At 51.4% G+C, this 13,712-nt stretch overlaps 2 protein-coding genes across 6 annotated transcripts in view; one reads left to right on the forward strand and one right to left on the reverse strand.

The window, feature by feature from the left end:
* ANTXRL (ANTXR like) overlaps positions 1-3,025 on the reverse strand; it is a 77,629-nt gene extending 74,604 nt beyond the window's left edge. For all 3 annotated transcript variants that reach the window (XR_012640274.1, XM_074958562.1, XM_074958561.1), the window contains exon 1: positions 2,524-3,025. Coding sequence is in view for 2 of the 3 variants with exons in the window: in XM_074958562.1 (XP_074814663.1) it covers positions 2,524-2,780 (257 nt within the window). In the remaining variant the exon portion in view is untranslated. The remainder of the gene's footprint in view (positions 1-2,523) is intronic.
* Positions 3,026-13,264: 10,239 nt separating this feature from the next.
* The window catches only part of ZNF488 (zinc finger protein 488), a 34,907-nt gene continuing 34,459 nt past the window's right edge, over positions 13,265-13,712 (forward strand). For 2 of the 3 annotated variants that reach the window (XM_074959903.1, XM_074959906.1), the window contains exon 1: positions 13,271-13,386. The gene's annotated coding sequence lies outside the window, so the exon portion shown is untranslated. Of the gene's footprint in view, positions 13,387-13,712 lie in introns of all 3 variants that reach the window. The other variant, XM_074959908.1, reaches the window with a different exon arrangement.

Consider the following 13,712-nt stretch of genomic DNA (forward strand, 5'->3'; position numbering starts at 1 on the left):
TGACAAAGTTATTGCAGTAATGTACAGTGCCTGCACCAATAAGGGAAGAAACGTGTTGTATTCCTTCAGTCTGCCTGCTTTTGATGTGAGATAACATCCCATAAGGGAGCAAACCAACAGAGAGGACAAAGTCATTCTGGTTCACCCAGGCTGACTTCTCAGACATTCATTCAGAGAGGGCCTCACAGGGCCATAGGACTCAAGCCGGGACATTTCTTAATGGCAACATTTCAACCCCATTGTTATCCATCTAATTAAGGCTGAATGTTTCTAACTCCGAACTGGCCAGGCACAATGGAGGAAGGCAATCCACAATGTGCTGTATAGGATGTGATGGCACCACTTGGCACCACAATGTCTAGCACTGACTGTTGCTGGGGGTTATTCCATTAGAAGTTGGAACCAGAAACGCTCCCCGATTCACATCTGAATAAATATGATTCCAAAAATGTGAATGTTACAGTCTCAGTTTCACCCATCCCCCTCTGATTGGCCATCCTCCCTTCCGACACTCAGTGATATCCCCCACCCTGTCAACTCTTACTTATTATCTGGCTCCATCTGGCTAAACTGTTCCAAGAGCCAGAGTCCATCCATCCATGAGATCTGTCCTCAGAAACCCCCTTGCTGCCATACCACCAGTCACATAGAAAAGCAGTAAGGGCCAAATACAACTTCAGTTTGTACGCACAGCTCCCACCAACATCCCTGGACATTCTGCTACAGCGCAAGGGCAGCGCATAGCCCATAGACTGTGGTGCTTTCACGTAATCCCTGCAGATTGTAACAGTCCTACTCCCAAAAGGCCAACAGGAATTTCACCATTGGTTTCAGTGGGAGCAAGTTCAGACCTTAAAACCACAAGAAACTCTTTCAACTTAAATGGCCAAATTACCTCTTTTGCATTTTTTCATTCCAAACAGTTCGGCTTTTATTCTCTTGCAGAATTTCAAGGCCTGATCTTGCTATGATTGAAGTGGATGGGAGTTTTGCTATTGACTTTAATAGCAGCAGGATTGGACCCTACACATAGATCATCCATACCACAGTCACAATCAAGTCTGGGGATCAAGTTACAACACAATTTCAATGTATAGGTTTGACAGTACCTTAACCAGTATCTAAAGCCTTAGATTTGACTAGGCATATACCAATGACATTTTAAGGCAAGGAAATTACACTGTATAAAGTTATACACATGTCATATCCTGCCATAGAGAGTACCCCAATCCCAAACACCAATATCCATTTTTACTGAAAGTTTTTTTTATTACGTGCTGGAGAACAGCATGACAACACTGATAATAACAATTCAAAATCTTGCTAGGAGTGCATTTGATGCTGGAGTCAGAAAGCCTTGTAATAAACCTTAGTAGGAAGTAGAGTATTTTGTGATGCAGGTTGCTACAAAACAACAACAACAACTGCCTTAGGAAGTCTTTGCATCCTTTTGCTTGCAGAGCAAAACAAAGTCACCATCTTTTTTTGAGAAGGTGCTTTTTGGCCCAAAGCTCAGCAGAAGGCCTGAGAGAGTGAACAATTCCCCTGCTAGACACAGAGAGAGAGAGAGAGAGAGAGAGAGAGCCATCACCTGGTCAGATTCACATTGAAAAAAGCTCCAATCTTTAATCATGTTTTAACATGTGCTAACTAAAGCATCTTGACTAGCACAATTGTAAATTCTACTGTAGACGGGACACAAACATTTCTTGCTTGTCATGCTGAACCCTAGGCTGCTTGCTAGAGTTAAACACAACTAGGAATGAGCACCCATGTCCTCTAATACTTGTGTAGTGTCTACACTATAATTTACAGTTGACTTGAGTACCACGTGTTAAAACATATCTGCAAATTCCAGTGTAGACATACCTTAGGCGATGTTTAAACTAGGATAACAGATAGTGTCTAAAAATGTGTTAGCCAACATGCTTTAACTAACATATTTTAAACACTAGTGTGGACAACCCCTCAGATATTAACCATGACCAGCTAACCCGTTTTAAAATACCTTAAACCATGCCTGTAAGGCTGTAAGCAATGGGGACAAACACGGGTTGGATTCTTAAAATTAACCAGATTGCACAGGCTCTACGGTATCCTGGAATTAACCAAAGGCCATGGGTGATAGCCTAGAACTAAGCAAATTCTTTGGATTTAAGCCTAGAACTAAGTAAATGCAACGGGTTACAGCCTAGAGCCCTCCAAATCCTTCAACAGCCCAGACATAACGCAAGACGCGCATTAGCGGCATTCACGGGCTCCCCGGAGCATGGCTGCCTTTGCTGGGCCACCGAGGCGCTGAAAAGCCCGGGGCCCCTGTGGGTGTGACCTGTAGCTTCCCTGGCTGGGGGGTGCCTTTGCTTTGCACAGTGCTCCCTTTGTGCACAAGGCGCGGGCAGCGTGGGAGGCCGGCATGCCCCGGCGATCCGCCCAGAGACCAGCAAAGATCCCCGTCGCAGGAGCAGCAGCAAGGCAAAGGCAGTGAAGGGTGAATAACCGCTTTTAAAGGGGACTGTCACTTACTTATCCAGGACGAAGTAGAGATCGAAGGCCCCGTGACAGGAGCGCTGGTCGTCTCGCCCTTCCTCCTCCGGCTCTGCTTGGGCGCAGGACGCCAGGCTGCAAGTGGCCAGCAGGAAGGCGCAGAGGAAAGCCGCTTTCTCCACGCAACTCCCACGACTCGCCATTTTCTTCCTCAATCTCTGCCCCCCGCCCCCGCCCCGCAGCCCTCGGCGTCTGTCCAGAAGCAAAGGAAAAGTTCCCGATCTCCTCTCAAACATGCGCAGAACCAGATCTCGGCTCCCCCACCCCACTGGTCCATGCAAGGGCAGAGCTGCTGCTGGGGGTGGGGGAGATTTTTGGGTGGAAGCGGGGCTTGGATCCGGGTCCGGGCGGACGGTACCTAAAGCCCCATCCCCCCGCTCCGCGCTAACAGGCTGGGCTTGGTTGCTAGAGTAGCAACTCAGCCCCGATTTCCTGCGTGCCTCCTTCCATAGGGAGCGAACAGATTCGTAGGGAGGGGGAGACAGGATCTTATGGTGGGGAAGCGGAGCTGGGACTTTCCTGTTCCGGGCTCCAGAGCGGGGAAAGGAGAGCAAGGCTGCAAACTAGCAAGAGATGCCCCCCACCCCCCAACACACACACCTACCAAACACCAGAGCTATGCCCGGGGTACAGCTCGGGTCTGCCTCGTCTCCCTCCCTGAGAGTCAGCTCTGGATTCGTTTGCTGGCAAATCTAGAAGTCTCTCCCTCTAGGCTTGTTGCAGCTTCCCCCTTCCCGTCGGAGGCAGCTAGTTTCACAGCCATGCTCTGTGTTTAGGGACCCTAAAGCAACTAGGACCGGTCACCCTGTGCTATTTGTGGCGTGTCTGTCATGGGCACGGCCGGGGCTCCCTTCTGGAATCATGCAACAGGTAACGGGCTAGGAGGAAGAATGGTAGCGATGTGTCTAGACCGCAGGCAAACGAACTGGAGTGATCTGTCTGGACCCTAGCACTGGGAACGGGTCGTGCAGAGAGGCTGTTGGCTCCACGGATGTTTACTCAGCTGCTGCCCTTTTGTTTAAAGGGGAATCGATTTAATCAACACTGGTGCCACCCTCACCAGTGTCATGAAAACAGTTCGGGCTCCTACCGAGCTATCGATTGTTTTTAAAGCCCTGCTTTTAAAACAATCCGGCTGGGCCGCAGATCGATTAGTCGCCCAAACGCCTCTGGTCAATAACAGTACACTCGTCCGCTCCCTAGCTGCTCATTACCCTCGGTGCCTCGCGATTGCCAGTCGGGGAAAGAGTCCCCATGGAGGCGGATGAGGGGGAACATTTTACGCCCGGGAGGCAACCTTGCGATTTCCGAAACATAACGAATCGGTGCCTCTTTCAGCCGCTGTTATCAAGCCACCTTGCCCCTGCCACACGCCTTTTCCATCCGCGTGCAAAGGAAAATGCCCGGTTGTACAGCAGTACAGGTTGCTGCTTTCTCCCCGTCATGCCACCCCACGCTTAAATGTTTTCTTCTAATGATAAAAACGAACACACACCGAGAGACTTATGTATTGTGGGTGTTATATACGGGGGCGGATGGGCAGTGTTGGTACGGTTAAAATAAATCACTGAATTAAGATTTCTCCACACAACACACAGCCTGGACCTCGCCCACAAAAAATGCCCCTTAAAGAACTGGCCAAAGCCCGCATCCATCTGGATGCTGCATATGAAATCTGAATAATTAGCAGTTTCCAGCCGCCCATCTCCAAGCAGGGAACTAACTCTCCCGCAATCCCCCACCAGTCACAGTTCCTGAGAAGGGACTGGGATTATATGACCTGGTTAATGCCTAGAGCCACAGGGAAGGGTGCGAGTAGTCACTTTGGATGAGAGAGCTGGCAACAGACATTGCTCTTTCTTTGTGGGGAAGGCTCACTGTCAGAGAGTGAACCCAGAGCGATCGTGGGGGTTGGAAGGCAAATTGCTGCAATTATATTGTCCCAAAGACTCCTAGCCGGCCTCTCATCACAACCCCAAGAGAGATCGCTCCCCCTGCAGACAGCAAAGTTCTTTCTGAGGACCAGGAGCGGGTCTGGTTGTTTCCCTGCTCTCAGTGACAAAGAGGAGTCTGGATCTGGAAAAAGGGGTAAACAGTGAGGTGGCAAAATTTGCAGATGATAGAAAACTACTCAAGCTAGTTAAGTCCCAGGCAGACGCTGAAGAGTTCCAAAGGGATCTCACAAAACTGGATGACTGGGCAACAAATGGCAGATGAAATTCAGTGTTGATAAATGCAAAGTAATGCACCCTGGAAAACATAACCCCGTACATATAAAGTGATGGGGTCTAAATTAGCTGTTACCACTCCAGAAAGAGATCTTGGAGTCATTGGGGACAGTTCTCCGAAAACATCCACTCAATGTGCAGCAGCAGTGAAAAAAGCGAACAGAATGTTGGGAATCATTAAGAAAGGGATAGATAATAAGACAGAAAATATCATGTTGCCTCTCTATAAATCCATGGTACGCCCACATCTTGAATACTGTGTGCAGATCTGGTCGCTCCATCTCAAAAAAGACATATTGGGATTGGAAAAAGTACAGAAAAAGGTAACAAAAATGATTAGGGTATGGAACAGCTTCTATATGAGGAGAGATTAATAAGACTGGGACTTTTCAGCTTGGAAAAGAGACGACTAGGGGGGATATGATAGAGGTCTATAAAATCATGATTGGTAGGGAGAAAGTAAATCATGAAGTGTTATTTACTCCTTCTCATAACACAATGAAATTAATAGGCAGCAGGTTTAAAATAAACAAAAGGAAGTATTTCTCCACACAACACTCAGTCAACCTGTGGAACTCCTTGCCAGAGGATGTTGTGAAGGCCAAGACTATAACAGGGTTCAAAAAGGAACTAGATAAGTTTGTGGAGGATAGGTCCATCAATGGCTATTAGCCAGGATTGGCAGGGATGGTGTCCCTAGCCTCTGTTTGCCTGAAACAGGGAATGGGCAACAGGGGATGGATCACTTGATGATCACCTCTTCTGTTCATTCCCTCTGGGGCACCTGGCATTGACCAGTGTCAGAAGACAGGATAGTGGTCTAGATAGACCATTGGTCTGACCCAGTATGGCCTTTCCTAAGTTCCAAAGCAACCTTTTCACAGTGTCACATTAGCATCTCCTGCCCTGGGGTCGCACAACAGATAGCGCCAGAGGCAAAGTTCTGAGCTGAAGTGTGCATTCGGGTGGGAATTAAATCCCTCTCAGTTGTAGCCTGATCCCTTGATGTTTGCCTCTTTAGTGCTGAAACTATCAGAAGGGCAGTCTGGTCCTCCCACCTCCAATCCTGTGGGATCCAAGGTAAAGATTCCTCTGATCTAGTGGGTTTTCAAACTTTTTTCATTTGCAGACCCCTAAAAAATTTCAAATGGAGGTGCTGACCACTTTGGAAATCTTAGACACAGTCTGTGGACCCCCAGGGGTCCATGTAGACCACAGGTCAAAAACCACTGCTATAGGGAAGCTAAGCAGGGCGGGTTCCCTCTATGTTGTTGCTCGCTGTCTCAGTGTGCCGTTCACGTGTGTGTATGTGTGTGTGTTGGGGCCAGATTTGCCAGTGAATATATGAACCTGGTGTATGTCTGTGGTATGTGAATGTGTATGGATGTGCTGTGTTTGTGTACCTGTGACCGCTGCCTCTATGCACCATTGTGTGTATTTCTGTGTGAGGTGTGTGGGTGCAAGAGAGTGTGTATATTTGCGGCTGACTGTGCCTATGGATAGGAAGCAGAAGGTGTTTGGTGTGACCATGTGGGAGTGTGTGTTGTGTGTGTGTGCAGGAGTGTGTGTGTATATTTCTGTGTATGTATAGGGATGTGTGCTCTGTGTGTGTGTTGCGTGTGTATGTGGGGTGTGCATGCAGGAGTGTTGTGTATGGTGTGCGTAGGAGTGTGTGTTGTGTCTCTGTATTTGGAAGGGTGTGTAGATGTAGTGTTAGGGCTGGGCTTTGTGTATGCGTGGCGTGTGCAGGCATGTGTTGTGTGTACCGTGTTGTGTATACCGTGTGCATGTGCAGGAGGTTGTGTTGTGTGTGTGCAGGACTCTGTGTTGTGTATGTGTGCTGTGTGACTGTGTCTGCATTTGGGGGTGTTATGTGCAGGAGTGTGTGTTGTGTGTGTGCAGGACTCTGTGCATATCTTGCCGTTCATGTCTTGTGCGTGTTGTGTGTCTGTATGTGGGGTGTAGCTGTGTATGTCTTCACATGGCACCGGCCGCGCCTGTCCCAGGCCGCGCCGCCCGCCCCCTGCCGGCGGGTCCCGGGGCTCCGCAGCACTAGTTCTGCGCCGGGATGGCTACAGCCTCTCCCCTGCTTCCCGGCGGGCTGGCGCGGTCCGGCCCGGCCCGGCCGGGCGGGGCAGACAGGGAGCGAGCTAAGGCGGCGGGCGCCGGGCCCCTTCGCCAACAGCCGCAGCCCGGCCAGGCTGGGAGACGCGGCCAGCAAGTCACTTCACTGCCCAGATACAGGCTGGGGCTCGGGAACGTAGCGCCCCCGGCTCTGTTACATCCACCCCCCCACACACACACAACTGTTCCTACACAACCCCCTCACACTAATGCTCCCACACAGCCCTCCCACTTACACCCCCCCAATACACACACAGCCCTCCCCATGTACACACAGTCTTCTCACACACACAGCCCTCCAGCAACACATGCAAAATACACAGCCCTCCCACCTATACCCATCCACCTACACACACGAAAATACACACACAACCCTCCCACCAACACACACAAAAATACACACACAACCCTCCCCATATACACTCAGCGCTAGCCCTCCCACCTACATCTCCCCAAATACACACACAGCCCTCCCCATATACACACAGCCTTCTCACACACACAGCTCTCCCACCAACACATACAAAAATACACACACGGCCCTCCCACCTACACACAGAGAGACAGTCCTCACACCTACACATACACACAGCCTTTCTGCCTACACACACAAAATACACACATAGCTCTCCCATCTCCACACACTCACCTACACACACAGCCCTTCCACCTACACACCCTCACCAACACACACACACTGACAGACCTCAGACCTACACTCAGCCTTTCTGCCTACACACACAAATACCACACACAGCCCTCCCACGCAGACTTGCAGCCCTCTCCATATACACAGACACACACTGCCTTCACATACACACAGTCTTTCCGCTTACACACACACACACACACACACACACACACCTGCAACACAAGCACACACATTCCCATGTACGCGGAGAGGCAATCACACTCACATCTGGGCGCAGACGCACACCTCCCCTCTCTGCTGGGTAAGTTACTGCTAGAAAATCTTGAGCCAACGTTAAAGCTACAAGCAAACCAGCTCCGATTTCGTTTCACATTTCCTCACTGGACCCAGTTCAGAAAATCAGACCGCCCTGGCTGTAGGCGGGTCAGCAAGAAAGAGGATCAAATGGTTTTAGCAGACAATGTGCTCGGTATAAACCATGCCCGTCGGAAGTTGAATGCACTGCGTGTGTTAACCACTTTTGCTGCCCTGGCCATTTCAGCCCCAATGGTTCACTTAGATCATGGAGATGGAAATAAAAGCAACCCACATCCTATATGTTGACACACACACAAAATGAAAAAGTGACTTCAGGGCAGTGAGAATCCCCTCCCACTAGGCGTCCTTTCCAAGGGAAATGTCTCTTTCCCGGGCTGCTGCAGACGTGTCCGAGGCGCAAATGTGCCAAGGGCAGATCAGAAACAGATTTCCACCCCTCTACATGCATTGAAATCCATCCAGTAAATTGCCTTTTAAAATCAAAGCCAAATGCTCATCGCTTCGGATCCCTTTGGTGCGCGACAAAGATCTGGTTCCTGTCAGTGTTGCAGGTATAATTACCCCACACCGTGCTTTTCAACCTGGAATAAACCGGAGTATGCATCGCGTATCTTTTGACATTTAAGTGGCTCCTGCACATTCACCATGTTTCTTACCCGTTCTGCAGGGTATCACTTTTTCATTCCGGCTCCCTCATAAACAATCGATTGCATTGCTCCTGTATATACACGGGGTACACGTGCAGAGAGACAGTAAACAGAACACCCCAGCGACTATCTATTAATGCCCCTTGGGACCCTGCAGCGCATCAGTGGGGCATACTTGAAGGCCTGTATAAAATTGGGGATAGTGTAATAATCATGCAACTATAATTGTTGAGCTGAGAATCAAGAACTGTCTGAATTAAAAGTCTGTTACCCCCCACCCCACCCCCCTTTGCTGTGTCCAGATATTACAGAAATACTCGGTAATGATTTTTTCATACTTTATATACCAATGTGTGCCAGGGCACAGCACAGTGGTTAGGGGAGATTTTGACTTAATTCTTGCTCCACTCCAGCTCTGCAGAGCTTATATTTTTGTTTCACATTTTGATATTTCCAGGGTTCACGTTCTGAGGATAAAATCAGCATCAGCATAGAGAGATGACCGGTTCATTGCTTCATGCCCTGTGCAAACTTGACAACTCCTCTGACTGGTGGGTAGGTGAGATGGCGTCTAACTCCTTTGTCTAAACAAACTGGGCGCGCGGCGGTAGCAGGGGCGGGAGGGGACAGGGCGTGGGGTGGGGAGCTGCACGATTGAAAATGACAAGAACGCCTATGTTCATTTGCTCATGCATTGCTCAAAATAAAACCAAACCAACTGCATCCAATCCCATCAGCTGATCTGACACTAACCTCTCTAGATCCTGTTTCCATCAGGGAATCGACACAAATAATCTTAGCACATGTTCTTGTAATGGTTCCCGCGCCCTAATGCAAAGGGCGGGGTTTTGGGGTGTTTTTTTAATGAGTTCCCTGTCTATTATTAACCTATTTGCATGCAATTTGAGAAATATAAACAAACAGCTCCGGCAATGGGAATTTGCTGATCTCATTTATCGGCCGCATACATCCAATTACAGATAACGTGTCGAAAGAGAGATTAAAAGGCCGCAGCACCAGATAAACCCATCCCTTGATTGGTGATGAGCCGCTGGAATAATAGCTGGATGCAATGTTTGGACCCGTTACCAGGTTATCTATGTTCCTTTCTGCATGATCGGAATTCTTATAGAAAGTTAAAATCCCTGCTCTGTCCTCTCTTTAATCCCTTCAGTATATTTCGCGTAGTGTAGGTTTTGTTGGTATAAAATTACTCTCGAATTGCTGCGAAAATGCCTCCTTTCAAAAGCATTACAAAGCTGACATTTCCTTTCTCAATACAAGCCAATATTTAGATTACATGGACGTTAATCAAATAACCCGGGTTATTTCATTTGTCAACATGTTCACAAGAATTTTCTACCAGGCGTTAAAGGCATTTATAGGGAACGACATCTTTCAAAAGCAATGTTGCTAGCCCAGATTTAGGGAATATTTGATCATGACAAGACAGCTGATGGTTTTATTTTACATACCAGCTGTTTCAGAAATCGTTTGATACCCCAAATAGATCCATAATTTCTTTCCTGCGAGTGCCTCCTGTGAAGCAAAGATTATTTTATTGTCAAACATTTTTTACCATCAGACCAGACGTGGCCACAATCCCTAGACTAGCCCTGTAAATCAGAGCACTCAGTCAGAGATTGGGGCGCCTGATTTACAGAACATTTTTAAGAAAGCCCCAAAGGAAACCTCTCTTCCAAGTCCCATCCAGAGGAATTGAGCAGCGTGTCTAGTAGCACCTAGTATCTCACCAGAGTTAACTATTTAATAAACACCTGCTTTCTAACCCCCTTAATCTTCTGCAGACTGGAAGAGAGTGGGGTGAAATTAACAAAATCACCTCCACTAATCTCCCCACCAAAAAAGGAAAAGAAAAAAAAAAGGAAAAGAAAAAGAATCACATTGATTTTAAGATAAAATTTTGCCATAAGTCACTAAATTAAGTTTTTGAAAGAGAAGGCGCAGTAGTCATCTTGAGGATGTCAATGAAAGACAGAGCTATTTTATTGTATATATTTCGCTCCAGCCGTTGTCAACCAACCCCTACAAATGGGCCTCTTGTGATCATTTAAGCGGCAGTATTTATTAAATTTCTCCTTCAGACGCTGTCGGTACTGTTCTCTATTGCTGTAAAAAGACTTGTTGTTTGCCATAAATGACTGTATTTCGTCTTGTGAGATAAAGATTTCCTCATCAGAAGTGCATTCCGATTCATCAAGGAGTTCCACTAAGCTCTTGGCACCTTTTCCAGAATCTGGACCAGGTGTGTGCCTAGGACCCAGTCTAACCAGTGCAGGACTGGGAACGGCAATGGCACCAGGGGACATGTGACAGCACAGGCCGGAGCTGCTCTGGAAGGCGGGCTGTGCAGACCTCCTGTAATATACAAAGGCTACTCCTGAGGGCATTCTGCACCCCAAATAAATAAATACATAAAAATAAAAAAAATTCTGTATACAATATTTTGAAATTCTGCAAAATTCTGCAAATTTTATTTGTCAAATAAATGTGGAGGCTCCAGCATGACACTGGGGAGCACAGGCCACTGGCTGCACAGAGGTGGGAGATCACTGTGCAGCTCCCCCTGGGACACGGACTCAGCGGTGATGCCGCACCCAACCCTGGCACAGCGCAAGGACTGGGCTTGCCCCAGAAACACCCCAGGGCTCTGCCCCTCTGTTCCAGGTGCACCAGGTGAGGGCAGGCAGGCTCAGCAAGGCAGGAACCAAGTGTGGAGGGATCCAGGTGTGGCTTGAAAGGGTTCTGTGTGGGGCAATCTGGGTGTGGGTGGCTCAGTGGGGGATCCGGGTGTGGGGGGATATGGATGCACAGGGGCTTGTTGTAGGGTTCTGGGTGCAATGGTAATGGGACTCTGCAGGGGGTCCAAGTGAAGGTGGTTGGGGCTCAGTGGGGGGGTCTGGGGGGAGATAGAGCTTAGCAGGGGGTATGGGTATGGGGGGGCTCAGTGTGGGATCCAGATGCAGCTGGTTGGGGCTTGGTGGAGTGGGGATCCAGGTGCGGGTGGCTCGTTGGGGTGGTCCAGGTGCAGGGGGGAGTGGGGCTCATCGGAGGGGGGTCTGAGTGCAGGGGGGTGGGACTTGGTGGGAGGGTCTGGGTATGAGGGGGTGTGGAGGCACAGGGGTTGGGTGGATGTGGGAGCAGCTCCCTGTGCAGGGATCCCTCCCCTTGCAGTTGAGGAGCGATGTGTGCAGGAAGCGGGGCCGGAGTTTGCAGAGCTTCCTTCAGCTGAGGGAGAAATTTGGGAGTGAGTCTGACCCAGCCCTGGATGCTGTGCAAGGGAAGAGGCAGTCCCATCCTCCCCAGCCCAGCCGGGACTAGCAGCTGAGCACGGTGCAGGATCGGAGCCACCAGCTGGGTCTTCCCCAGTTCCACCTCCTGCATCATAGTGATTTACCTCTTTGCTGGCTGCCCTGGGCCCCGAAACATACTGCTGGGAAGGGTCACAAGACTGCCCTTGTGGTTTCCCTTTGGTTCCATTTCAGAATGTCATTTTTCTGCAGGGAAGCAAAGAAATCTGCAAGGGACATAAATTCTGTGCATGCACAATGGTGCAGAATTCCCCCAGGCTCTTGGGGTAGAGATTCTTTGAAGAAGGGGGGCCTGCAGGGGAGTTAGTTCCTGGGGGGAGAGGTGGGTCTCCTTGGGGTGTCTCTTGGGAGAAGAAGGGGTGACTTGAGAGAAGGCATTTCTGGTGAGAAGGCTGCAGTGTTCCTGGGAAGGGGTGTATGGGTGAGAAATCCCTAGCTCGTGGGAGTGTTTCTGGGGCAGGGGTTCCCAGTGGGGTGTGGTGTTGGGGAGGGCGAGTCCCAGGATTCCAGGGGAATCAGGCCAGGAAGGCACTCGGAAGATCTCCTTGCTTATCAAACTCCTTGAGACGATGATAGTGCCAGGCTACCAACTGCAGCGATCACTCGCTGGGAAGCATCTGTCTGCCCCGGTGATCCTGTGTCTGTCCGGAGACTGTAGAGGGGACCTCGCCTCCCGCACAAAGACAATCAGAGACGGCCCGGGGGGGAATTGAGGCGGGGAGGGGCTGTGATGGGTGAGAGTGGATTCGGGGGGCGAGGGCGGGATGCAGTGGGAGTGGAAATGGGGCGCACGAGAGGGGCACAGGTCGTGATGGGGAGCCCAGTGACTGGGTCTTGGGGATGGGGGGCAACGCCGCAGGACGGGGCTGGGAGCACGGCAGACACAGAGCATAGGGAGAGGGGAAGATGGAAACCACAGATGGGGGTAGGAAGAGATTTAGGGAAGCAGGAGATGGGACCTGTGAGTGTGGCATGGGGGGGGGGGCGGGATGGAGATGGGAGGGGGATGTGCCCGGGAGGTGGGGACCAGGGGGAGGGTGGGCGATGTGCTGGGGGAAGGAGGGGGGAACAAGGGGGAAGCTGGGGTGTGTGCCGGGGGGGCTGTGCTGTGTGTGTGTGCAGGGGAGTGGAGTGCAGGGGGCGGATGCAGTGAAGGGAGGGGGGAAAGGGGTGTGCCGTAGGGGGGGGGGAAGGGGACTTGTGGGTGGAACTGTGTCGTGGGGGGCGGGTCCAAGGCGGGCGGGGGAGCAGGTGGTGTGCGGTAGTGTGGGCGGGTGCGGGGGAGAGGGGCTGGGACCATGGCGGGCGCAGGGCCGGGGCTGTCACGCCGCTGAGTTCCGCCAGCCCGGCGCAGGGCGAGCGAGGGGCAGGCACCGCAGGCTGCAGCCGCCGCCCGGAGCTGGCTCTGGCCTCTCGCCCGGCGGCCCCGCTCCGCCCAGCTCCCCCAGGCGCTTCCCGCTCCGGCTGGGACCGCAGCCGGGATGCGCTGCTGAGTGGCAGCCTCGCCCGCCCGCTCCCCCTCGGAACGGCGGCGGCAGCTGGTAAGCGAGCGGCCGGAGGGGGCGGGCGCTGCGCTGCGCTCCGGGCTCCCCGCGGGGCATGGCAGCGTGTGTCCGCGCCTGGCGGGGGCCGGGGCCGGGGCCCTTCCCGCCACCACCACGCTGGCAGTGCCCCATGGGATGGGCGGGTGCGGAGCAGCTGCTCAGCCAGCAGGCGGCAGGGATCAGCCCCCGGAGCCCGCTGGGACACCTGGGAAAGTTGATCGCTCTGGCCTGGGGCTGGCCTCGCTCGCTGCCGGCGCTGGAGAGGGCAGCTGGCTGGGGCTCGTAGGGCTGGAGGCGGCAGCCCGGCTGAGCCGCCAGAGCAG

The sequence above is a fragment of the Natator depressus genome, chromosome 7, assembly GCF_965152275.1.
Source record: "Natator depressus isolate rNatDep1 chromosome 7, rNatDep2.hap1, whole genome shotgun sequence".
Taxonomy (NCBI): domain Eukaryota; kingdom Metazoa; phylum Chordata; order Testudines; family Cheloniidae; genus Natator; species Natator depressus.